The 27,027-nt window shown below is 42.5% G+C and overlaps 1 protein-coding gene across 6 annotated transcripts in view; it reads left to right on the forward strand.

Moving 5' to 3' along the window:
• Window positions 1-15,861, forward strand: part of ODF2L (outer dense fiber of sperm tails 2 like) — a 60,588-nt gene extending 44,727 nt beyond the window's left edge. For 5 of the 6 annotated variants that reach the window (XM_050962155.1, XM_050962159.1, XM_050962157.1 and 2 more), the window contains one exon: window positions 9,749-15,861. In XM_050962155.1, the coding sequence (XP_050818112.1) occupies window positions 9,749-9,877 (129 nt within the window). In that variant the 3' untranslated portion in view covers window positions 9,878-15,861. The remainder of the gene's footprint in view (window positions 1-9,748) is intronic. The other variant, XM_050962161.1, reaches the window with a different exon arrangement.
• Window positions 15,862-27,027: the final 11,166 nt, after the last annotated feature.

Here is a 27,027-nt window from a genome sequence, read left to right on the forward strand (position 1 = left end):
GCTAGAGATAATGAGGTAGTTCAATCAGGGAGGATGAGGCCCTGTTCTAGCAGCTGAGGTGTGAAAACTAAGGGAGGAGAAACTGGTTTTGTAATTGGCAAGCCATTCACAGTCTTTGTTTAATCCTGAGCTTATGGTGTCAAATTTGCAGATGAACTGAAGCTCAGCAGTTTCTCTTTGAAGTCTGGTCCTGAAGTTTTTTTGCTGCAGGATGGCCACCTTAAGGTCTGCTATAGTGTGGCCAGGGAGGTTGAAGTGTTCTCCTACAGGTTTTTGTATATTGCCATTCCTAATATCTGATTTGTGTCCGTTTATCCTTTTCCGTAGCGACTGTCCAGTTTGGCCGATGTACATAGCAGAGGGGCATTGCTGGCATATGATGGTGTATATTACATTGGTGGACGTGCAGGTGAATGAACCGGTGATGGTGTGGCTGATCTGATTAGGTCCGGTGATGGTGTCGCTGGTGTAGATATGTGGGCAGAGTTGGCATCGAGGTTTGTTGCATGGATTGGTTCCTGAGCTAGAGCTACTATGGTGCGGTGTGCAGTTACTGGTGAGAATATGTTTCAGGTTGGCAGGTTGCCTGTGGGCGAGGACTGGCCTGCCACCCAACGCCTGTAAAAGTGTGGGATCATTGTCCAGGATGGGTTGTAGATCCTTGATGATGCATTGGAGAGGTTTTAGCTGGGGACTGTATGTGATGGCCAGTGGAGTCCTGTTGGTTTCTTTCTTGGGTTTGTCTTGCAGTAGGAGACTTCTGGGTACACGTCTGGCTCTGTTGATCTGTTTCCTTATTTCCGCGTGCGGGTATTGTAGTTTTGAGAATGCTTGGTGGAGATTTTGTAGGTGTTGGCCTCTGTTTGAGGGGTTAGAGCAGATGCGGTTGTACCTCAGTGCTTGGCTGTAGACAATGGATCGTGTGATGTGCCCGGGATGGAAGCTGGAGGCATGAAGGTAGGCATAGCGGTCGGTAGGTTTTTGGTATAGGGTGGTGGTAATGTGACCATCACTTATTTGCACCGTGGTGTCTAGGAAGTGGACCTCCCGTGTAGATTGTTCCAGGCTGAGGTTGATGGTGGGGTGGAAGCTGTTGAAATCGTGGTGGAATTTTTCCAGAGACTCCTTCCCATGGGTCCAGATGATGAAGATGCCATCAATGTAGCGTAGGTAGAGAAGAGGCGTGAGTGGACGAGAGCTGAGGAGGCGTTGTTCCAGGTTGGCCATAAAAATATTGGCATATTGTGGGGCTATGCGGGTGCCCATAGTGGTGCCACTGATCTGGAGATACATATTGTCATCAAATTTGAAATAGTTGTGTGTGAGGATAAAGGCACAGAGCTCAGCAGCCAGTTGTGCTGTAGCATCATCAGGGATACTGTTCCTGACAGCTTGTATTCCATCTGTGTGTGGGATATTCGTGTAGAGAGCCTCTACATCCATGGTGGCTAGGATGGTGTTTTCTGGAAGGTCACTAATGCATTGTAGTTTCCTCAGGAAATCAGTGGTGTCACGGAGATAGCTGGGAGTGCTGGTGGCATAGGGTCTGAGTAGAGAGTCCACATATCCAGACAGTCCTTCAGTGAGAGTGCCAATGCCCGAGATGATGGGGCGTCCAGGATTTCCGGGTTTGTGGATCTTGGGTAGTAGATAGAATAACCCTGGTCGGGGCTCTAAGGGTATGTTGATTTGTTCCGGTGTTAGTGTAGGGAGTGTCCTGAGTAGATGTTGCAGTTTCTTAGTGTATTCCTCAGTGGAATCTGAGGGAAGTGGCCTGTAGAATTTGGTGTTGGAGAGTTGTCTGGCAGCCTCCTTTTGGTAGTCAGACATGTTCATGATGACAACAGCACCTCCTTTATCAGCCTCTTTGATGATAATGTGTGGGTGGTTTCTGAGGCTGTGGATGGCATTGCGTTCTGCACGACTTAGGTTATGAGGCAAGCGATGTTGTTTTTCCAGAATTTCTGCCTGTGCACGTCGGCGGAAGCATTCAATGTAGAGGTCCAGACTGTCATTTCGACCTTCAGGAGGAGTCCATGTGGAGTTCTTCTTCTTGTGCTGTTGGTGGGAGGGTACCTGTGTATCAGTGCGCTGTTCAGTGTTGTTCTGAAAGTATTCTTTGAGTTGGAGACGGCGAAAGTAGGCTTCCAGATCGCCGCAGAACTGTATCATGTTGGTGGGGGTGGCAGGGCAGAAAGAGAGTCGCCGAGATAGGACAGACTCTTCTTCTGGGCTGAGTGTGTAGTTGGATAGATTGACGATATTGCTGGGTGGGTTGGGGGTACCACGGTTGTGGCCCCATGAGGCAGGTAGGAATTTAGACAGCTTACAGTCCTTTTTCCTTTGTAGAGAGGTGAAGTAAGCAATGTAGATCTCCTGTTTTATTTTAGTGAAGTCCATTTGTATGGAAGTTTGGTTATTAATGAGAGTCTCCAGGTTGGAGAGCTCTTTTTTGATGTTTTCCTGTTTGCTGTATAGGATGCTGATCAGGTGGTTCCTCAGTTTCTTTGAGAGAGTATGGCATAATCTCTCACTGTGGTCTGTGTAGTATGTAGATAGCAGTGGATTTTTTACCTTTAGTCCATTTGGTATGATGTCCATCCGTTTGCATTTGGAAAGGAAGATGAGGCAGGTAGGAGTTTAGACAGCTTACAGTCCTTTTTCCTTTGCACGTCCACCAATGTAATATATGCCATCATATGCCAGCAATGCCCCTCTGCTATGTACATCGGCCAAACTGGACGGTCGCTACGGAAAAGGATAAACGGACACAAATCAGATATTAGGAATGGCAATATACAAAAACCTGTAGGAGAACACTTCAACCTCCCTGGCCACACTATAGCAGACCTTAAGGTGGCCATCCTGCAGCAAAAAAACTTCAGGACCAGACTTCAAAGAGAAACTGCTGAGCTTCAGTTCATCTGCAAATTTGACACCATCAGCTCAGGATTAAACAAAGACTGTGAATGGCTTGCCAATTACAAAACCAGTTTCTCCTCCCTTGGTTTTCACACCTCAACTGCTAGAACAGGGCCTCATCCTCCCTGATTGAACTACCTCATTATCTCTAGCTTGCCTGCATATATATACCTGCCCCTGGAAATTTCCACTACATGCATCTGACAAAGTGGGTATTCACCCACGAAAGCTCATGCTCCAAAACGTCTGTTAGTCTATAAGGTGCCACAGGATTCTTTGCTGCTTTTGTAAAAATATAGTCTTTTGTCTGGTGAAAAAAATTTCCCTGGAACCTAACCCCCTCATTTACATTAATTCTTATGAGGAAATTGGATTCGCTTAACATTGTTTCGCTTAAAGTCGCATTTTTCAGGAACATAACTACAATGTTCAGTGAGGAGTTCCTGTATTACTCTTTGGTCTCTTCCTTAGTCTTGGCAAAATAGCTTTGTCACAAGGGTTGGGGACAAGGAGTCATCTATTCACAGATGATGTTGTTGGAGTGTTTGGCATGATACTTATCTAGATCATTATTTTTATTTTTCATGCTTTGTTTCTTTAATAAACTCATGTCTCCATAACAAGAATCAATCATAACTAAGGCTGCATGTCTGTCATAGAGGTCACAGAAGTCACAGATTCTGTGACTTTCCATGACCTCCCTGACTTCTGCAGCAGCCAGTTTGGCTGACCCCAGGGCCACCCAAGCAGCTGGCCTTGGGACCAACTGTTCAGGCAACACTGGGACAGCCACGCCAGCCACTGCCGCTCGGGCGGTCTCACAGTCAGCCATACCGGCTGCTGCTTGGCAGTCCAGGGCCAGCCGCACCAGCTGCTGCTCAGCATCCCACAGCTGCTGGCCCTGGGGACTGCCCAAGCAGTAGCTGGTGCCACTGGCCCCACGGATGGCCTGAGCAGTGGTCGGTGGAGCTGGCTCCGGGAGGCCCCCAGAGCAGTGATGCCCCAGGTGCCCCCTAGAGCAGCAGCTCCCTGGGAGCACCCCAAAGCAGCAGCACCCTGGGGCCCTCCAGCTAGGATTTAGTCAAGGGTATTTATAGTAAAGGTCATGGACAGGTCACAGGCTATGAATTTTTGTTTATGGCCCATGACCTGTCCATTACTTTTACTAAAAATATCCATGACTAAATCGTAGCCTTAATCATAAGCAACTTATAGAGGCATGTATGTTATTCATACAAAACAATACAATAGACCCCCATTTATCCACGCCTCCATTATCTGGCTCTCTATATTAACTAAACAGCGGGGCTCAGGTTGTCAGTCCTGCAGCTTCTGGGGCTGACAGCTGGACCCTCACCCATTCTCCCAATTATCCAAATTTTTGATTATACATTCTGGCCTCGGTCCCAATTAATCAGAATTCCACTGTATAGCTATTTCCCAGTTGGCCACATATTCAACTTCTAGAATACTGGCTTTTTTCAAGACTGTGTTCTCTGTAGTACTTTTGTTATTTCTTTGTAAGTAAAATCTGTTTATTATGCTGGAACAGGGAATCATCTGTCCCTTGTTCTTTTAGCAATAAGTTTTAATGCTTATGATTTTATTCCTCTTGATCAGGGTTTCCCAAACTTGGGACGCCGCTTGTGTAGGGACAGCCCTTGGCAGGCTGGGCCAGTTTGTTTTCCTGCCGTGTCCACAGGTCTGGCCAATCGCGGCTCCCAGTGGCTGTGGTTCACTGCTCCAGGCCAATGAGAGCTGCTGGAAGCAGCGTGGGCTGAGGGATATATTGGCTGCCGTGTCCAGCAGCTCCTATTGGCCTGGAGCAGTGAACCGCAGCCAGTGGGAGCCACGATCGGCTGGATCTGCAGACGTGGCAGGTAAACAAACCAGCCTGGACCGCCAGGGGCTTTCCCTACACAAGCGGCATCCCAAGTTTGGGAAACATTGCTCTAGAATGCAAATGGGAGTGTTTAACATTTCAGATAACTTTGTTTTCTTTTTCCTTTGTTTATGGACTTGCGTTCGTAAAAGGATTTTGTATGAAGCAATGCATAATTATTGTTTTCCCATTGCCTTAAATTTTTACTCCCTTCTACTTTTGTTTTCTCTCACTGTGTATCTTTTTTTTCCTAGTAGCATAGAGAAATGAAGGAACAAATCTCAACCTGGTACATAGTTCGAACAGCTGAGCCAGGCATTGGTCAGATTAGCCAGTGAAGTCAGTATAAATTTACCAGAAGTAAGAAGTGAGGGCTATAATGACTCCTCTGCCTTAGTGGCTAGAGTAAGTGGTACCTAACAGATCTCAGCGTTGGAATGGGATCATTCTGTCCGTTTCCTGATGCCCTCTACAGGAGTCAAGGATCTACAGCTGCGAAGGCATGATCCAGAGGGGCAATTGCAGAAGTAGTATCAGATCTCCTGGAAATATAGGATTTTGGCAAGCAAATTAATGCTGAATCTGCAAACATTAAGGGCCTGGCCTCATAAAGTGCTGTGCTCTTCCAGCACCCTCAACTCAGATCCCCAGCTTTTGTAAAGGGGATTTCTGAGGGATAGAGAAAGGGCGGAGCAGCAGAATCTGCTGGACTCCTGTCTCTTTACTTACTGAAGTCATGGTCATCTAGCTCTCTGTCTTTACTCTGGCAAAACTTGTCTTTACTTCACTAGTTCAGCTGCCTGGTGCCTGGCTTGATTACTTGAGTTGCGTACTATATGTCCTCAGTAGAAGCTGAAAGTGCTTATACCTTGCAGTATCAGATCTTAATTTACCCATGTCTCCAATCTGCAGTTTGGAGTCCTTATTTATGGGAGAATCTTGGAGATACCTTCCTGTGTGGAGCCCATGGGAGTAGTGTTGGAACCACGCTGCCAAAGATTCTGAGGGGCATGGGATGATTATAGAGCCAAGTGTGGAGGCACAGGGATGACCCTGTGCCACTTTGAGGCTGGAAGAACCGTTAGTCCCCCACATTAGTGGAATAATTCCAGGGGAACCTTCTGAGTGAGAAAAGATGTAACTCCCCAACAGAAGGGGTAAATTCACCCATAGGAGAGGACCAGATTTCAGCCCCCTACTTGAGTGTTAACAAGGAAGACGTGAGTTTCCTTTGCGACTGCTCCAAATGAGGATATTCAGGATGTTCTGTTAGCTGTTTTTATAACTTATTTCCAACATTGTCAATGTTACCCGAAATTGGGCCGGCTAATAATCTTAGGGGAGGACTAGTGACCCACCAGAGTTTGGGAGAAAGCAGCACATTTGTTATAGCTAAGCTCAAAAGAAGGGTGGGGGGAAGCTGTAACAGACCTTTTGAGCATACAGGTTATACATAGCATACAGATCACTGCTGCTCCTACAACACTCCGCCCCTTGAGCTATGATCATTACAGTAGTTGTTGTCGTAGGGCACAGGTGACCTGTTGCAAACAAACCAAACAATCATAACCAGGTGAATATAACTAAAACCATTACAACTGACTAAACACCAGATATAACATAAACACAAATGCAAACAATCACAATCATAATAATTGGGAATACAGTAAAACTATCACAATAATTGGGTACATCGACAAACAAAATGAGGCCCAAGTCTGATGCTGCAGTAGCCATCAAACAGTAAAAGTCACTGAGGTCAGGATCTCCTTAAGCACACACAACAAATAAGATTTGTAGGAGTACCATTGTTATCATGCAAAGTTAAACTGATTTGGAAGATACATAGTAACAGATAACTTGGTGAAATTGCTGTTACTTAAACTGACCTTTTGTTGTACAGGTTATGGGGGCCCATGAACTACTCTTCAGGGCTTGGGGAAGTAGAACCAGGGTGCATAGAGGAAAGTGTGGAATTAACAATACAAGAAAATGTAACTAACAATACAAATGTATCAATAACAAAAATTAACAACAAAATGATTATTAGAGAACCTAACAAAAAATAAACCTGATGCATTGGGGACCAAAGTCTTTAGGACAGAGGTGGATGTGATTGGTAATTTGGTTGTAGATAGGGGAAGTAGAGAGAGGAAAAAGCATTTACCCTGTTTAGTGTATTATCCCCTCTCTCTCTGGACCCAGTGCTAGCAAAGGACATCCACCAGAGACAGACACAGAACATACAACACAGAACACTGAACACAGAGTTTGTCACAATACTGTAATCTTGGTATTTCTATAATTCTTCAGCTGGTACCAGCTCCCCTGATGTTCTGGTTCGGAAGCTGAAAGATAGCTCAGAAACAAATTAGCACAGTGCTCCCACCGCAGCAGACTGTGCTCGTTTGAGTTGTCTGCAGGGTACCCATTTTCCTTCTGGGATATTATCTATGCCACCCAGGGCTTTTGCTAACTCTATTGCTTGTGCAGGAGCCAACTTGGTCTCTGCCACAGTGTGTCCAGTACTTGGGGCTGCCTTGCACCTTGCGGGCACAGGCCCATAGTTTCAGACCACCCTCTGGACCGCTGCAACACCGTGTCTGGGGTCCGGCCATCTGGGGTGCGGATTTGGGGGATCCGGATCATACCAGATATCCCCATCCCAATCATCATATGGTCCCACACCATGCTGGGCTTTCACCCCAATGGCGGCGACCCGGGCTGAATAAGCCCCTGGGGCCCTGTTCTACTGGGTGGACCCCCCCAGGACCTGATCCTTCAAGCGGGTAACTACCTGGCTCAGAGTGGCATTCTCTACTTTCTCCCGCTCCCGCTCCTCCTCCTCTGCTGCCGCCGCCTGTAATGCGGCTACAGAGAGGGAAGGCACCTGGGTGCTAGCAGTCAGATCCTGCGCCTTCCACACATCCCGTTCCTTCTCCAATGCATTACATCAGTCCTTGAGTGAATCTGTTTCAGTGGCAAGCTGACTTTTTGCCACCTGCCATTGCCAGCCTGCTTTTCACAGCAGCCAGGCAGTTGCACGACCCAGTCCCACCTTGTTGGGACTGTATATAGTACAGATTTATCTAACATGAGCTCTAGTTCAGGATTGTACTCCCAGGTGGAACCCCTCCTAGCATCCAGGGGTCTGCCTCTTTCTTTTGGAGCCCTTCTAACAACATTCCTGGTGGCGGTGCAGCTCCCCAAGGGAGGGTGTCTTCTCGCTCAGTCTGCTTCTCCTTTTTCTTCCCCTTGCCCCACAGTGGCATACTTAGTAGCGGTGTCCTTTCCTCCCCAGGTTGTTAGCCCACCACTTTTTCATTCAGGCTTGAGCTGGACCCACTCAAGAGACTACTGGAGGGCACCAGGGGACCCTACTCTTGGATCAAATCCTCCACTAAGCTGCCTGCATTGTCCACCAGTAATGTTAACCGAAATTGGCCCAGCTAGTAAGCTTAGGGAGAACTAATGACCCACCAGAGTTTGGCAGAAAGCAGCACATTTATTATACTGATAGCTAAGCTCAAAAGAAGGTGGGGAGTGGGGAAGGTGTAACAAACCTTTTGAGCCTGCAGGTTATACATAGCATAGAGATCACTGCTGCTCCTTCAACCATCAGCATTCATCATCCCTGCTCTTCCCTCTCCCACCCCCCCACTCCCTTTTGGCATTTCTATTTTGGGCAGGGTGTTCTTGTCCCCTTTTTTTTTTTCCCCGTTTTGAAAAATACCTCTAAAAATCTATCCATGATACCTATACACTTCTTCATTTTTTATGAGCCTGATCCTGCTTTTGTTGAAACCAGTTGGAGTTCTGACATCGAGGTCAATGGGAACGTAGTCAAGCCTCAGAGCATGGATTTATTACAACTTGCTTAGCTTTATAAAAGAATTGAAGTCACATGACCAGAGACTTTCCCATGCATTCTAAATTATTTCACCTTGTCACTCCACTTTCAAATCTCCCGCCTAGTTCTGAAACCTTTCAGATAAGGACTACAGGTCATTGCTATTATTTTTCAGCAGAATCTCTCTGATACCTCTGTATCAGGTCTGTAGTATACTTTTCAATGGTTTCCATTCTAGAAGTATTTAGGCGCTAGTTCAAAATAAATATGAAAAGAGAATTATTTATGCCTAAGGGGAGCGTTATTCTGAACAAAAACAAAACATATACATTGTTCACCTACTCCAGTTACATATCCATAAAATTAGGAATACAATTATGGAAAGGAAAAACAAAAATCATATTGTTTTATTCCTGTTACCATGATGCTGGAAACAGCAGGGCTCAAGAAGGTAATTTTTTTTTAGTTCACTTTAACCTGATTATTTCATATAATGTTAGAATTAAATCTAAATGTTATAAATGACTAAAAAATTTAAGAAAAATGTTTATTTTAAGTAACTCACATCTGAAATCGTGTTATGATAGACATAAAAGAAAATAAAAAAATGGCTATTTGTTTAATGTAACAAATTACCATATATGGATCTAATAAACAAGTAAATGGTGTTATCATTCACCCTTTATTTTAAAGGGTAACATAGGCCACAAAAATCAGGCTGCATTAAAGATCAGTAACAGATGTTCTCATTAAAAAAATAAGCATGAGAGTTTTGAGTTTGTATTGGAATTAAGGTGCCACAAATCTTTAATGATGGAAATGCAAAATGTTCGACAGTTGCTGTAAAGGATATCCCAGGACTCATGTCTTTTTTTAAGAGTATAAAGTTACTCACACAGATCAATTTGTGCTCCGGAGACATAATGTTTAGGTTCAAGATTTTGGGTTCATTTTGAAGGTCTTGCGTTTGTGTGGAGTTGACTAAAATTTTAGGGAATGACAGACATGGTTATAAACTTGAAGTACTAGTCCTACTATATTTTTATTTTGTATTTTATTTCTAACTTGCATCCCCTTTCCCTCTTTTTCTTTAGAGAGAGAAACATCAGGAAGTATGTTTGAAAGAATTAGAGCACACACTACAAAAATCAGAAAACCAGAACCACAGCATCCACAGTTATGTACAGTTCTTGAAAAACTCATATGTAACAATGTTTGGCTAATTTCTTTAACTTAGAATATTTTAAATTAAAGGGCAGAATCTTGGAAGGCGCCAAATGTCCTTAACTCTCAGTGAAGTTAATGGAAGTTGAGGACATTTTGCTAGATTGAACCCCGTATCATTAGGGCTTCATAGCAAATTCTCTCTCCAAGTTTTGCAGAATTGAGCCTACCCTGAAGTATATACACTGGTTGATCATGTTCTGAATGTTTACATGGTATTACTAATCTAAAAATGGCATTACTAATCTTCATTTCTTGAACAATAGTGAAGGGAAAACGGTGCAATCTCCATGAAAGATGTGTTCTTGTTGTTCAGTGTACTTCCATTGCTGTAGAAATCTCACTGGATTCAATTTGCATTCCAGCTACCATGATGATAATAGAAATACTATTCTTAATATTTTATATATGTAACACATAATTGAAAGAAAATCCATTCAAATTATTATGTGGAGGCACTAAATGTGATGACAATGCTCCTGATAATGGCCCCAATTCAACAAGGTATTTAAGAATATCCCTAATTTTAAGCACATTAGTAATTCATTTGAAGTCAGTGAGATTACTCATGCACCTAAAACAAACCACATGCCTAAGTACCTAGCTGAACTGGGGCCAGTATGAAGGAAAATCCTGATTATGTAAACTGGTTTTCTATAGCAATAGTATAAAATATTCTTACAGAATTGTGATATTGTTTTTAAAGATAACAGATTCAGATAACATCTAAACATCTCAATATATAAATTTTAAGTGTGTATTAAATATCCTATAAATGTCCTTTTTATATAAAAATATAACTGACGTTACTTATTTTGTTTTACATGTACATGTTTTAACTATAATCTTTTCTCAACATATAACAAACTACTAGCAATGAAATATTTATTGGTGCATCAGCGTTTTCTTTTTTACTTTGCAATTAGATATCCATATCAACAAGCTAATGGTATGTGAAGTATTATTCTGTTGGTTTACACTCTACACTTTTTTAAAAAAAAAGAAAACTATTATTTAAGTATATTTGATTATTGTGATACTAGCACAGTACTTTCTATTACAATTTTTTGGTTCCCTGCCTTAAAAAACTAATACTAAATTTTCTTTTGATTAGGTTTAACATTTTCCTCCACCACTTCAGAATTTACCTGTTTAGTGATACTGAATGATCATAACCTTTTTAAAAAATCATGAATGAAGAAACATCAAGATATGCAGAAGTAAAACCTTGAATCCAGTACCAGGTTTACTTTTAAAAGCCTAGAACAGTCCAATTAAACCACATGGAGGTCACTGTAGTAAGTGTAGGCTTCTTATTTGATAAATAGTTTAAGAATTTCCAATACATTGCCTTTAACCTAGCCTCTGCTATCCAGGAAATTAGAAAAACCTGAACCTTTTGTCTTTACTTTAATGCAATAATTAGAGCCCTGCAAATACACAGCTATCCGCTTCATATCTGTGGACCATTTTTACGGATAGTTGGGCGGATCCAGATACAGCCTCACAAGGCTCCATTGATCTGGAATGGAGACAGAGACGTGTTTGCACAGGGCTGAGCCAAGCTGAGCTGTGCCCATCCAAGTCCCAAACCATTTTGGAGACACTTTGCCTCTTCCCAGCACCTGGTGGGCGGCTTATAAAGTGCAGTCCAGTCCTGAGCCCCCTTCGTGGCAGTGGCGGCAAACGCCCCTCCCTTCCCCCCCCTGCTGGGGCTATGAAGCCAAGAAATACGTCCAGGAAAAGATAATCTGAATTCCGACAGAGCCCGGAGCACTTTAAATAGGGATAAAATGTATGCTGCCTGGGCTGGGAGTGGTGTGAAGGGAGAGTGAGGAAAAGGGGGAGAGTCAGTGCCTGGCAGGGGATGGAGAGACCATGAAGGAGAGACCAAGGAGCTGGGCTGCCTGGCTGACGGCTCAGGGAGTGGAGGGGTGAAAGTCTGCGAGCCAGGGGATAAGCAGGAGCAGGTGAGAAGACTTCGGAGCCCATTCCCATTCTCTCAGGCAGGCCCACGCATGTGGGGGTGGGGAATCTGACCCTGGCCCTGAGGCCTCCTGGGCCCCATCCTGCCTTCCTGTCCCCTGAGGTGGCAGGCCCCGTATCTGACAAGTACATGTTGAGCAGCAGCAGCTGGACTCTGGCACCCTGTCTCATGGCAGCACCTAGGGTGACCAGCTAGCAAGTATGAAAAATAGGACAGAGTATGGAGTAATAGGTGTTTATATAAGAAAAAGCCCTGAATATCAGGACTGTCCCTATAAAATTGGGACATCTGCTCACCCTAGCGGCACCTGTCCTGTGTCATCCAGCTCAGGCAGCCCAGGGGGTGCAATGCGCTCTGGGCTGGCGGTCAGTGGCTGGGGCTGGGCGGCAGATTGGAATCGGGGCTGTCCAGCATGTGCTTGCCATCCAGCAGCTCAGCCCCCCCTCCTCACGGCCCCTTCTTGAGACCCTGCCCCTTACCCCCAGACCCTGCTCTCACGCTTCCTCTTCCCTGCAACACCTGCCCCCCCGCTCACTCATCTCTGCCCCACCCTACCCCCTCGAGACAGCTTGCAGATGTGGATAGAGGTAAAAGTTGGCTAGCAGATTGTGGGTCGGATCGCGGGTTGGTCCTGGCGGATGCAGATCCACATTTTTGTATCCGCGCAGAGCTCTATCCATACCTATACCTTACCTACCATAGCTGGCTACATGGATTAGTGGAATTGGTGACAATTTCAGAGGCAGAATCTTTACCTCAATGTAGTACACAAGTTTGTATGCTTCAAGTATCACATGAGTATAATACACCTCAGTTGGGTCAGGCTAACTGATGGTGATGCCCTGCTCAGAAAACACTAAGCTGCTGAGATATCAGGTTGAGATTGCTGGGCTGGCAGTTAGAAAAATACATCTTTTTTTTTTTATTTGTGAACTGAGGAAAGAAGTTATAGAATCAGTGATGCCCTTATCTTGCAAATTCTTATGCATGCACTTAACTTTATGCCTGTTGAAACCAATGGAATTACTTATATGTGTCAAGTTAAGCTTGTGCAAGGTAGAGTCTGTGGGACCATGTTTTTTTGTATAAAGTTGCTTATGTGTAAGTATTTACAGGATTGAAGCTTAAGAGACAGTAGCTATGCAGCCCTTTTACTCACATACTTTGATGCTCCTATTGTAGGTAGCTGCAACTAGAAAGCACTGAGAGTTTGCCTGAGGCTACTGAATTACCAGCTGATACTCTGACTGTGCTTAAGTATTATTTACTTGGAGGCCAGGATGTGTTAATGCTAAGCAAAAAGAATAACATCTTTTATAAACACATCAGGAGGAAAAATACTAGAGAAAAAAATAGGCCCATAGTAAGTGGTAGGAGGATCAATGTCCAATGTTGACTCAAACAGCTAAGGTACTGAACTCCTTGTTTAAATTTGTGTTCAACCACAAAAAATAAAGTAAGTTTAGACAGTTCAGAAATGAGGAAATCCTTGTAAAAATAACTGTTCACAAAGAACAGGGAACCATAAGGGAACACTTGGAAAATTTGAACATATAAAAGTCAGCTGGCATGTATGTAAGTCATGCCTTGTAGGCCAGAGAAACTTAAATTGTGTTCTGTGGAGCACTTTATGTGGTCTGCAGAGAGCTGGTTGATCACATGATGCTAGATCCTTCCCTCTTATTTCCAGCTGCTTAACAGTATTAAAAGACAGATAGAAATATATGTAGTTGCCTCAGAGATTCTATAAGATTGTGAATTGTAGGGCTGCAGACAATCTGTATATTTACTACACAGAAGAACAAAGTATATTTGCCTATCTTAATGTTGATAACTTGCCTGTCAAAAAATTACTAACCCCGGGCAAGTGAGTAACTTTTTGCATGGTTGAACTAATACATCTGGATAAACAGATATTCAGTAGGAGAAATTTATTGGTGATAGTGACAGCAAATTGGACATAGTTTGTAATGTCAAATGAGAGCAACAAAAGCCAATGCAGTTTTAGGCTGCGTACATAAAGGAACAACGGCCCAGGAAATGAAAGGTCTGCATTACTCCAGTGTAGAGCACCCAGAATATAATGTTCAATTTTGAGCATTTTATTTACAGGAAAATATGGATAAGTGGAGAGTGTTCAGAGAAGATGTTAGGATGCATATGTTACATTGCCAGCTATCAGAATGTTCCCAAAATCTGCCCTTTTTTGAAAATAAGACAGTACAGTTCCCGCCTGTGCTCTTTTATTGCTTCCAAATGGTTTAAACAATTGCTGGATCCAACTGGATAATAATGCTAAGTCACATACATCATATGTCTGCTCAGTAGTAAGTGCATGTTGCCTCCACACTGAAAGTAAACATCCTGAGCGTCAGAGAGATGACAACCCAAAGAGGATTTTACTTCTTTATAAAGCATTAGCTATGTGTTACCATTAGCATTTCTACATCTTGTATTTTAGAAGGTACCTTTATGACTTTATCTCCTTGTTTTTCAGCATACACAGCAGCTTGTGATCTTTATTTTCACATTACAGAATTCAAATGTCTTTATGTGTAGTTCTCTTATTATGAGTCATGTTCATTGGCTTTTTTTCTCATACTGCTAGTGGCAAAGTTGACGTGTAATTTAGATCACTAAAACAATGTCATTGTAATGCTTGTACTCAACCTCATGATATGCAGCCACCACCAATGCACTGTGGAAGAAAACTTAATTTTATAAGCAGCTTTTAAAGACACTCTTGACCATATCACAAATCAAATCATATGAACACTATGTTTATTACCTGGGTTCCAATCCAAGGTAATAAAGTTTGGGGTCTCTTATCCTTTAAATTATTTTATTTGTTCCCCTTCCCCCCCCCCCACGCACGAAAATGATGACAGAGGCTACATCAGGTTCTTCATTTCCTATATGTATATCTTAACATTCTAGAAGCCCTCTTTGATAGAGATTTGCTATATGTACCTTCTGTCATTTTCATCTTTAGAGACACTTCATGACAAAGCTACTAACAAAAGTGCTCACATGGTTTTCAAATAAGCTTTTGATTTTTTTTTCCAGAAAAATCTTTAGATGTTCAACTGCAGCTGTATCACTTCAAAAGAGAGAAAGCTGGTTGCATCCAACTTCTTTCTAGTTGTTGTTACAAAAAGTTACAGATGAATTGTCAAGTAGCAATATGAGCTCATTGGTACTGTACTTGCTTACGTGGTCATGAATGTCTGTCTATTATAATACTCTTTTGTAGGAGCTTTAGCAAGTGGGACCCTTCCCTTTCTGCAAAAGTGATCAGACATTCTTCATGTCAGTTTAAACATCCTTTTCAAAGATGAGGTCATTCAGCAGAAACTGATCAAGAGATTTAAGCTATGTAAGAACACCAAGAGTTTGTGTTGTCTGTATAATGATGAAGAGAAAAATAAAGCTGCAATATTGGTCAAGTCTACACTATTATGTTTTAAGAAGCTTCTCTAGTAAAAATATATTTCATTGTAGCTTTTTAATTTTTAATACAAAGCCAGTCATTCCGCATAGTATAAGATTTTAAATTCTAGGTGAGACATCTGACTTATAAACAGTTTGTGCCAATACAACCTAAAGGCTGATTCAGCATGGTACTTAATCTGTACATAATTTTGAGCATGTGAGTAGTCCCGCTATCCCATCAATGTCATTGGGACTATTGTCTCATGCTTAAGTTCCTCACTAAATCAAGGTCAAGGACACTTATATTGTTTACATTATGCTCTTGATCGTACTGAAGCATCCATGTTTTTTAATCACTGTATTTGTACTAGTAACTCCACATGATGAATGGGATTTTTTGTCTTAAATTAAGTTTTACTGTAGCTTCCATCCAAGGATTGTTAATATATGATCTGTGGACCCAAGTCTCTTTAATCAACCTGACAGATTGGTTTGAGTGTTTCAGTTGGGAGGAGAAGCAGTCCATTAAAGAGACAGTGTCATTCAAAAGAGTTGTCTTTCCTCTGTACCTTTCTGTGTATATTTGTTAACACAATAAAATGTAAACTGTTTTGTTTAGAATTATCTGGAACAGTCTAGACTCAGTAAAGTTGGAAGAAGAGTTGCATTTTGTCCATTCTATCCAGAAAATTCCATATCTGTGCACAGTGTCCCTTAATTAATTAATTAAGGTTCTGAAATTCTAACCAGGTGGAGTTTTGAGTCTGCTAGTCCAAAAGAAGCCAGTAAGCACTCAGTCACTAGTCTTGCAATTATTTATCTCTGATAAAAGGGAAAGTAATGCACCAGTGCCCCATTTTTCACTGTATTTGAGAAAATCAGGATTTGAAGTAGAAGATGCTCATAATATCATATGCTTCAGATTTGTTAATGTCTGGAAAAACAGAATTTAAAGCAGAAGCATAAATTTTAAGGCTACTTGGGGCCCTACCCTCTTTAATCCTGTCTGCCAAATAGGCTATTACTAGTAGTTTAGAGTTGATAGATCTTTTATCTCTGTTTCCTATCCATGGCATAAAGCTGCTATAAATTCTGTTGTAAGATATTTTCATGGAGACTTTCCAGAGAGATAATAGAGAACTTAATAGCTTCCCTCTGTAAACCTGCCTCCTCAAGGGATTTCTTGATAGAAGACATATGATATGTGATCTCCACTGAGTTCCTTACAGCTGAGTCATCAGCCTGATGTGATATGTTACTAGCTCTCAAGCCTTCCCAATTCTCTTGCATAGTCCATTAGTATTCTTATTAGTGCCTGGAACCAAGATCTGGATCTCCAGATAAATTTAAAAAGGGACTACTAATATCCAACTCATCATAACTTCCACTAAAATCTCCACTACTGCATTTTGCAGCAGAGGGAATAAAGGAAAGAAATTAATCCCCGTATATGCACTTTTTTTTTTTGCAAGGGTACCTGTCACTTTGTCTTCCCTACAAGGAAACTTGCAGGTAAATGTCCCCAATCTCCTGTTTTCTGATTGTTCTGGAAGTCCCCCATAGAGTTATATATCTATGGAAAATTCTCTTCCTCCTGAAGACTCCTTTTCAAAAGGGCTTTCCCCATCATCTTTCTTTTGCTTGGAATGTGAAGAGTTGCAAGAGAAGCTGCTAGAATTTAGCATAATTTCAGAATTATTAGTAGAGCCATCCGTCTAATTTTGCCCTCTACAATCTCTTCCCTGGCTAAAATACCACCAATTTGTTGCCTTAGAACTTGTGGATGATCTCTTGTGGGACATCTCGAAGGAGGAGAAAATTTCTAGATGTTCTAGATTTCAAATGTTCTGGATTAATCTGTTGATTTTTAGAAGAATCTCTTAATTCCCTTTCCATGTTTGATTGGATGGGCAGCCCACTTTCCTTTGGAAGCCTTTTGCTCCATAATCATAGGAGGTACAATAGAAAGGAGAGAATGCTTGGACAGATATCAGGCACGGATTCAACAGCTCTGTCACATCCATTAATTTCTCAGTAGCTCAGGGAATAACAAATTATTTTGTTATCCTTAATACTTAGTTCCTAACTTTAAAGTGGGTTAGGAAGAGGATAAGAAGGAGCAGGGGCAGTTAGAAGCCAAGAAAGATTGGAGTCAAGGGGCAAGTTGATAAGTTAAAGTTGCCAATAAAAGAAAAACTTAATTGTCGGAGACTGAACTGAAATAATCTTGGTCAGGTTAAGCAGGGGAGAGATGGTGCATGAGTGAAAGTGAGCATGACTACATGGGGAAGGAAACAGCTCCTGCTTTCTCCATGAAGTGACTGATGAGAGGTGGGCAGATGGGAGGAAAGGCTTGGCAGAGACAGTAAGCCTGACTTACTCCACTAACAGAATCTAGGCTGCAGCGTATCAGTAGAAAGTCAGCTGTATTCTTTCCCCTGGCGGGAGAGCTAGAGCCAGTCAGTTCAACCAACAATAGAAGCAGAACCACCTATCAGGAAAGGGGGTTGGGCTACAGCACCAAGTAGGTGCAGTGATTTAGCTCAAATTTCAGGCTGCTTTTATTGGTGAGGCTCCTGTGGAGCTCCAGTCAGGTAAAGCTCCACAGGAGAATGCTTCTGCTGATGGAGCTTCCCCCACAGGAACAGGGAACTTGCACACTTCCTGAGCCCATACAGGTAAATACACTCCATTGATGCCGTTCTCTGGCAAGGAGTTCCTGCAGTCAGAGGGCACGTTTATTGTAAACCCCCTACCTATCCCTAGCTGAATTTTGGATTAGCATATTTGCTCTTTTGTTCATGGTTGATCCCAAAGCTCATAACTGCATGATCACTGAGTGATGAAGCTTCAGAGTATCCATCAGTGGTGCAATGATTACATCATCACTAAAATGAATTCACAGCTTGCAGCCCAGACTCTTTGCATAACATGGCTGGTTTGAGACCCATTGCAAAGGTTCTTGGCGCTTATAAGTAGCCCAAAAGAATATCACCGTATTAAGTGATGAGTAAATTATTCCTGCGCAGAGAAATCTGATACCTTTTGACATTCTGATTGCATAAAAGGCATTTCTCCCCAGGATTCTCCCAGGAAATCTCAGACTTCTGAGATTGATTGACCTTCTACATATTTTATTATTTTCAAAGATTAAACTGTACCAAATGCTTGATACAAAGCAATTAACACAAAGCAATTAATCTCTGATCTGGTTCGTTTGAAAAGTGATGGAAAAATATGCCTCTAAGTGTGTACACCTTCCCACAATCTCACCACATCTTCTCACAACACAAGTTATCTTTTTCTTCTGAAAAATTGTGCCTTCTGAGTTATTGTTAGCATAAATACTTCAAATGCCCGTTTATTTCGTTGGCTTTGCTAAAAACAGAAACTGTGGCCTATCAGTTATACTTTGTATCTTTTTCATCTTAATGTAACCCTTTTAAAGTAATCTATGCCATGTAATTTTTAGTGTAGTTTTTATGCACCCAGCAACTACCTCCATAACTTTAATCATTCCCCACCAAGGCTTCTTTCGGGCCAAGCCCTTTTTAATTATCACTGTGACAACATCTATTCTTAGTAAAGATCCTTGCAGTTATGCAGTTTACTCCGTTGTGGCAGCAATCCACTTGCCAATTTACAGCCCCGCCCACTAAAGTGCCCCTTTGAATTATGAACTACTAAAGTAAACATGTATTTTTAACAGCCTCATGTATTTTTAACAGTTGTGCCTGGTTATCAAAACTGTAAACATTCTGAAGTACGAAAATGCTAGGTTGGCATTTCAGATTATTTTCAGAATACACGGTGTTCTTCCAGGTTAGGTCTTTTTCCTCTTAAGAAAATCAATATACAGTATATTATAAAACATGAGCTATACGTTACTTACATTTAATTATTTTCTGTAGGTTACAGCCCAATTTTCAGTAATCTTAAAAGAAATCCCAAATTTTTCTACCTTGTTCAAAATGGTCCTAATGCATGAATATACTTTGTTCTTTTGGGGGGGTTGTTTTTCTTAGTTTATAATGTGATGTACTACACAGTACTTTTTATGACGAGTATAAAACATAACAGAACCCAGAGCAGTTGAAATGCTTTCACTGAGCTTCTTCCCCTTTCTTCCTCTCTTTTTATGAAGTTAACTCTTATATACTAGAAGAGGCCACATTTAACTCAAGCCCGATTTGGCTGTAGCAAATTTGGGCCTCAAACTTGTAGTCACTTATATATGTGCTTAACTTTAAGCACACAGGTTGTTCCATTGACAAATCCAGGCCAAATACTGTATATTTTCTTACAGATTCATTCACACAGATTATTTTTTGGATAAATTACTATCTGAATATGATCATTATATTCAAAGGAAAATACCTACAAGATCTGTACTATTCCATTAAAGTGATCTGAGCCACTGTAAATAGTTCTTATATTTTTCTTTGTTTTTAGTTATGGGACTCTGCAATTTTTTCAAAATCAAATATAAAAAATATGTCATAATTACTTAAATAAAATATCAGATTATTTTATCCCTTTTGTGTTAATGAAAATCCTAGTGTATGGAGTTCTGTCAAGCAGTACCGGTAACAATATTGACATTTATATTGATATGATTAGATTTCAGAGTTGACTGTTCTGTGACAGAGGTCTGAACCTCTCTCTGTAATTCATAGGTTATGGGAAAAAATTAAATAAAATTGCATGGAAGGTTTGTCATGGGACTTGACCAAAAATGCCTATCACCAGTGAAAGTAAAATCTGAGCTAGGTTGTAAACCTTTGAAAGGCAGCCATTAATCATAGTTAAGGATTTTCTTTTCCTCAATGGACCATCTTCTACAAGGTGAAGAATGAAGCTGTTTTACCAGACATTATGGTGTACCTAGGTAACCGGTTAGGAAAGAGGAGTAGCAGCCCTGGATCAGGTTGGGCTTGATTGGGAAGTCTTGAGGATAGCAGACAAAAGCGTTTCTGTACACAGTGTGATGCCAACAGATGGGCAAAAGAGTTCAGAAGGAGGATACTGCTTTCAAGGGACATAAGGCAATCACTTTTTTTTGTAAGTGAGTTGAAAATACCTCATCTAGTTAGTTCCCTTTTCTATTTTTACTAAATCTTCTTTTTATTTAGATTACTGTTGTAAGGGAAATTTCACAGAGCTGCCCAAAGAGAAAAGAACTTCACAACTTCTAAGTGCAAGTGCTGAAGGATAAAAAGTCCCTGAAACCTAAATTCCCAACTCAAGCTTGTTCAAGGAGTATGGACAGAAGAGTCTGCTCTCAATGAGTTCTGTTATCATCAGGCTGTAGAGGAGAATGCAAGGAGAATGAAAGACCAGTGTGGAGATGAGAGCTGGCCATTATGTTGGTCACACAATTGGTTCAAGATGTTCAAGTGGACTACACTGCATTGGTTATTCAATTTATGTTTTGAGGGCTATCTTTGCAACAATAAGGGCTACACTTTTTTTTGTTTTTTGTTTTTTTTTTTTAAATGAAAATTTAGATTCTGGAGTGTAAGATGGCAAGCATGAAAGCTTCTGTGAGCTGGCAGAATGCAATGCCCAAGCCAGAAAGGCCAAAAGACATAACTATGATTCTCAGTCTCACTATCCAAATCTGGTTAAAGAAAAGTCCTTCGCAAGCAAATATTTTAGAAGTATGTAGCTCGGCCTTGATTATCCAGATTTCAGCTATTTTAAATTCCCTGTTATCAAAACAAGGTACTACCCATCAGTGTTTATTAATTACTGTAAATCTCCTGATTACCAGAATTTATCCCAAATCCTTAGTGACAACTATGTAAGTCTGGAAATTTATTACTATAAAAATCATTCTCCTTGGAAAACATCAGTAAACATACCTGGCATAACACACTTGTTAAATGCATCTTAAATTACATTGGAAAATGCCATTTAAAGCTAATGTAGGAGGGTCTCTATCATTTGGCCTTTATCCATTTAGTCATGTTCAAATTATTGATGTAATTTTAGTACAGTTAGAATGTAATGGTGCTTATATCTATCTGTCTGGAATGCATGGATTGGAGATAGAAATATAAAGCTTTCTGTACCTGGGCCACAACCCCTTTTTGTATGCTTGTATTTAAAGGAAATTTCTCCCCTAGACAGAAGCATTCAGTGGTGGTGTTCATGTTTATTTCTCTTTCAGTCTGCATATGTAGTAACGAGGAGGAAATTTGGTTGTCCTATAATGACATGGTCTTGTCAGGTAACCATCACCCAAGGTCTTAAACAAAGCAAACTCCTCAGAACAAACTAAATCTCCGCAACAAATACAAACCTCCTCATCACTCTTTTGTGCGAGAGACATTGTCTAAATCCTACCAGGGCTTATTTTCTGTTATCACTTCTGCAGTAGTTTCTCTGCAGAGTTCCACATACCTACACAAACAGTTCTTACCCCCAGCAGCACACAGGGCTTATCTGGGTCTATGAAATAAGCTTCTGTTCCCACTTTTATAAAATACCACTTGCTAGGACTCGGTTCTCTTCTTTTGGCTTCAATTACCAGACTAACATCTGGAAACAAGAGTACTTTATGATTTTTGTACAATGTCTTGTTTCTTTTTAGCAGCCTAATCATTTAGTCTCTGTTCTTGGCATTTGATCACGCCTTGAACAGCAAATTGTTAACAAGAATTCCCTTTCCCTTCTGTCTTCTCACCATATTGATTAAACTAATAACTTTATGTTAATAGTAGGCACTATTTTCCATTCAAGTCCACATCGGTTTGAGCCTCGCATCCAATAATTGAAAAATAATATCCCTTCTTGCCATGGTCTAGTCCCACACTTAGCTTTCTCACCAAGCTTTGGAACACTTTATCTGAATGTTCCTATACAGTATCCAAAACCAAATGGTAGGCATCCAGTTTTTCCAAGTCCTATTAATGGTATCCGTTCTTTCTGAGCCTTTTGACAAACCATATTTGCCCTAAGAGCTCTACAGTTTTTCTAAATGGTATTCAGTGCCTGGTTTTCCTTTCACAGAACAGCATTTAAAATGTTGGAGTGAGCAACTTTCCTCAAACCTGCTTTCAGATGTGAACAAATTGATGTCGTTTACATTTCCAAAGTCTCTGATCCGGTTTCCAGAATAGTTACAATAGAGATGAGTTTGCCTGAGTTCCTGTGTCACTGGTGCTGCACAGGAATAACTGAGGGCAGAATTAGCCCTAAGATTTACTACTGTTTGCATTTTGTCTTACTTTACATGGCATTATTTGTTTCTATTAATAGATTTTAAGGAATTGTTACAATCAGAGCTGTCCCTAAGGGGGTGAGAAGCCTGGGACATTAGAAACTCGGAGTCTATCTGCCGGGGGGTGCTCTGCCCAGGCCTCACCCCCACTCCATCCCTTCCCCCAAGGCCCCACCCCACCTTTTCTTCCCCCTCCCCTGAGCATGCTGTGCTCTCGCTCCTCTCCCCAGTGCCTCCTGACATCATAAAACATCTGATCCGCGCAGGCGGTAGGCGCTGGGAGGGAGAGGGAGGTGCTGATTGGCAGGGCCTGCTAGCAGGCAAGAGACACTGGGTGGGAGGGGGGAGGTTCTGTTAGGGGGGCTCCTCCTAGCCCCTCCCACCCATCTGTCCACCTGCTGCTCACCTCCCCATTCACCTACGCACCCCGCTCACTCACCCACCTCACCTCCCCACCCACGGGACCCCCAAAGCACGGGGACTGGGGCAGTCACCCTGATTCACTGTACCCAAGGGACAGCTCTGATTACAATCATCTAGTCCAGTGTTTCCCAAACTTGGGACGCCGCCTGTGTAGGGAAAGCCCCTGGTGAGCTGGACCGCTGTGTTTACCTGCCACGTCCACAAGTTCGGCTGATCACGGCTCCCACTGGCCCCAGTTCGCTGCCCCAGGCCAATGGGAGCTGCTGGAACTGGCACGGGCTGAGGGACTTACTGGCCGCAGCTTCTGATCTAATCTTATGTCCTGTATAACACAGGTCATAGAACTTCTCCAAAATAATTCCTACAGCAGATTTTTTAGAAAATCATCCAATCTTGATTTAAAACTTGACAGTGATGAAGAATCCACCAAGACCCTTGATTCCAGTGGTTAGTTATGCTCACTGTTAAAAATTTACACCTTATTTCCAGTCTAAATTTGTTTAGCTTAAACTTTCAGCCATTGGCTCATGTTATACCTTTCTCTGCTAGACTGAAGAGTCTATTTGTTCCCCATGTAGAAATTTATAATCAAGTCACCGCTTACCCTTCTCTTTGTTAAACTAAATCGATTGAGCTACTTGAGTCTGTGACTAGAAGGGTGTGTCTACACTGCGAAATTAGGTTGATTTCAGAGAAGTCGATTTTTAGAAATCGATTTTATACAGTCGATTGTGTATGTCCCCACTAAGCTTATTAAGTCGGTGGAGTGCTTCCTCACTACCGTGGCTAGCATCTACTCACAGAGCGGTGCACTGTGGGTAGCTATCCCACAGTTCCCGCAGTCTCTGCTGCCCATTGGAATTCTGGCTTAAGCTCCCAATGCCTGATGGGGCAAAAACATTGTCATGAGTGGTTTTGGGTACATGTTTTCAGTCGCCCCTCCCTCCCTCCCTCTGTGAAAGCAACTGCAGACAATCATGTCACGCCTTTTTTCCTGGGTTACCTGTGCAGACACCATAGCACGCCAAGTATGGAGCCCACTCAGCTCACCGCTGCTGTTGCGTGAGGTGTTTACAATGCTCACATCATACTGCAGTATGTGCAAAACCTGGCTAAGAGACAGCAGCATGAGGATGATTGTGAGGAGGACATGGACACAGACGTTTCTGAAAGCAAGGGATGTGGCAATTGAGACATCATAGTGGCCGGCTGATACAATGGAACGCCAATTCGAGGCCCCAGCAAACAAGCACAGACTGGTGGAACCGCATAGAATTGCAGGTATGGGATGGTTCCCAGTGGCTGTGAAACTTTCACATGCATAAGGCCATTTTCCTGGAACTCAGTAAGTTGCTTTCCCCTGGCTTGAAGTGCAGGAATAGCAAGATGAGAGCTGCTCTGACATTTGAGAAGCAAGTGGCAATAGCCCTGTGGAAGCTTGCAATGCCTGACTGCTACCTGTCAATCCAGAATCAACTTGGAGTTGGCAAATCTACTGTGGGGGCTGCTGTGATCCGAGCAGCCAATGCAATCACTGACCTGCTAACAAGGGTAGTGACTCTGGGAATGTGCAGGTCATAGTGGATGGCTTTGCTGCAATGGGTTTCCCTAACTGCGGTGGGGCGACATACGGAACACATATCCCTATCCTGGCACTAGACCACCTTGCCAACCAGTACATAAACTGCAAGGGGTACTTCTCAAGGGTGCTGAAAGCACTGGTGGATCACAAGGGATGTTTCACCAACATCAGTGTGGGATGGCTGGGAAAGGTGCATGATGTTCGCATCGTTAGGAACTCCAGGCTGCTCAAGCAGCTGCAAGAAGGGACTTACTTCCCAGACCAGAAAATTACCGTTGGGGATGTTGAAATGCCAATAGTTATCTTTGGAGACCCAGCCTACCCCTTGCTTCCATGGCTCATGAAGCCATTCACAGGCAGCCTGGACCGTAGTAAGGAGCAGTTCAACTATAAGCTGAGCAAGAGCCGAATGGTGGTAGAATGTGCCATTGGACATTTAAAAGCTCGCTGGCACTGTCTGTTGACTAGGTTAGACCTCAGCACAACCAACATTCCCACTCTTATTACTGCTTACTGTGTGCTCCATAATATCTGTGAGAGAAAGGGGGAGATATTTATGGTGGGGTGGGAGGTTGAGGCAAATCACCTGGCTGCCAATTTTGAACAGCCAGACACCAGAGCAATTAGAAGAACACAGGTAGGTGCACTGTGCTTCAGAGAGGCTTTGAAAACCAGTTTTATGACTGGCCAGGCTAAGGTGTGACAGTTGTGTGTGTTTCTTCTTGATGCAAACCCGCCCCTTTTGTTGATTTTAATTCCCTGTAAGCCAACCACCCTCCCCCCTTCGATCACAGCTGGCAAAGGAAATAAAGTCACTATTGTTTTGAAACCAGCATTCTTTATAAATTAAAAAAAAGGGAGGCTAACACAGGAAAATATAGACTGAATATTGCTAGAATGCGACTAAAACCCAGGACCATTCGCTGCCATGCTTTGTGCTGCAGTGATTCCAGACTACTGGCTACTGACTTGGCGTGGTAAAGTGTCCTACCATGGAGGACGAAATAAGGCAGCCCTCCCCAGAAACCTTCTGCAAAGGCTTTCAGAGTACCTTCAGGAGACCTTCATGGAGATGTCCCTGGAGGATTCCCACTCCATCCCCAGACATGTTAACAGACTTTTCCAGTAGCTGTACTGGCCATGAATGCATCCCAAGTCTTCAGGGCAAATCAAATATTAAACGCTATTGCTTTTAAACCCTGTAGTGTAGTTACAAATGTGCACTCACCCGGCTTCAGGGTCCAGGAACCCGCCTTGGGAGGGTATTGTCTCAAGGGTGATGAAAAGATCCTGGCTGCCAGGGAGAATGGATTCATTGCTTGCCTGCTGTGCATTCTCTTCCTCCTCTTGCTCATCCACAAAATCCTCCTCCATGTTGTATGAGACTCCCCCCTTGCAGGTGTCCACGGACAGTGGTGGGGTAGTGGTAGGGTCCCCCCCCCAGAATGCCATGCAGCTGATCATAGAAGCGGCATGTTATGGGTGTCATAAACAGATAGCTAAGGGTTAATGTCTCTTTCACCTGAAGCACCTGACCAGAGGACCAATCAGGAAACCGGATTTTTTCAACTTTGGGTGGAGGGAATTTTGTGTCTGAGGTCTTTGTTGTCTGTCTGCCTGCTGTCTCTGAGCTTTGGAGAAGTAGTTTTACTTTCTAATCTTCTGTTTCTAAGTGTAAGGACAAAGAGATCAGATAGTAAGTTATATGGTTTCTTTTCTTTGGTATTTGCATGAATATAAGTGCTGGAGTGCTTTGATTTGTATTCCTTTTAAATAAGGCTGTTTATTCATATTTCTTTTAAGCAATTAACCCTGTATTTTGTCACCTTAATACAGAGAGACCATTTGTATGTATTTTTATTTCTTTTTTATATAAAGCTTTCTTTTTAAAACCTGTTAAAGTTTTCTTTACTGGGAAATTTCAGGGAAATTAAGTCTGTACTCACCAGGGAATTGGTGGGAGGAAGAAATCAGGGGGAGATCTGTGTGTGTTGAATTTGCTAGCCTGATTTTGCATTCCCTCTGGGTGAAGAGGAAAGTGCTTTTGTTTCCAGGACTGGGAACGGAGAGGGGGAGTCACTCTGTTTGGATTCACAGAGCTTGTGTCTGTGTATCTCTCCAGGAGCACCTGGAGGGGGGAAGGGAAAAAGGATTATTTCCCTTTGTTGTGAGACTCAAGGGATTTGGGTCTTGGGGTCCCCGGGGAAGGTTTTTCAGGGGGACCAGAGTGCCCCAAAACACTCTAATTTTTTGGGTGGTGGCAGCAAGTACCAGGTCCAAGCTGGTAACTAAGCTTGGAGGTTTTCATGCTAACCCCCATATTTTGGACGCTAAGGTCCAAATCTGGGACTAAAGTTATGACAATGGGGCTCTGACCTGGAGCGACCATTTGCCTCCTTTGTCTTTTGGTAGGCTTGCCTGAGCTACTTGACTTTCACATGGCACTACTATGTGTCCCCGTTGTAGCCTCTGTCCATCATGCCCTGTGCGATTTTGGTAT

This window comes from Gopherus flavomarginatus, chromosome 7 (assembly GCF_025201925.1).
Source record: "Gopherus flavomarginatus isolate rGopFla2 chromosome 7, rGopFla2.mat.asm, whole genome shotgun sequence".
Taxonomy (NCBI): domain Eukaryota; kingdom Metazoa; phylum Chordata; order Testudines; family Testudinidae; genus Gopherus; species Gopherus flavomarginatus.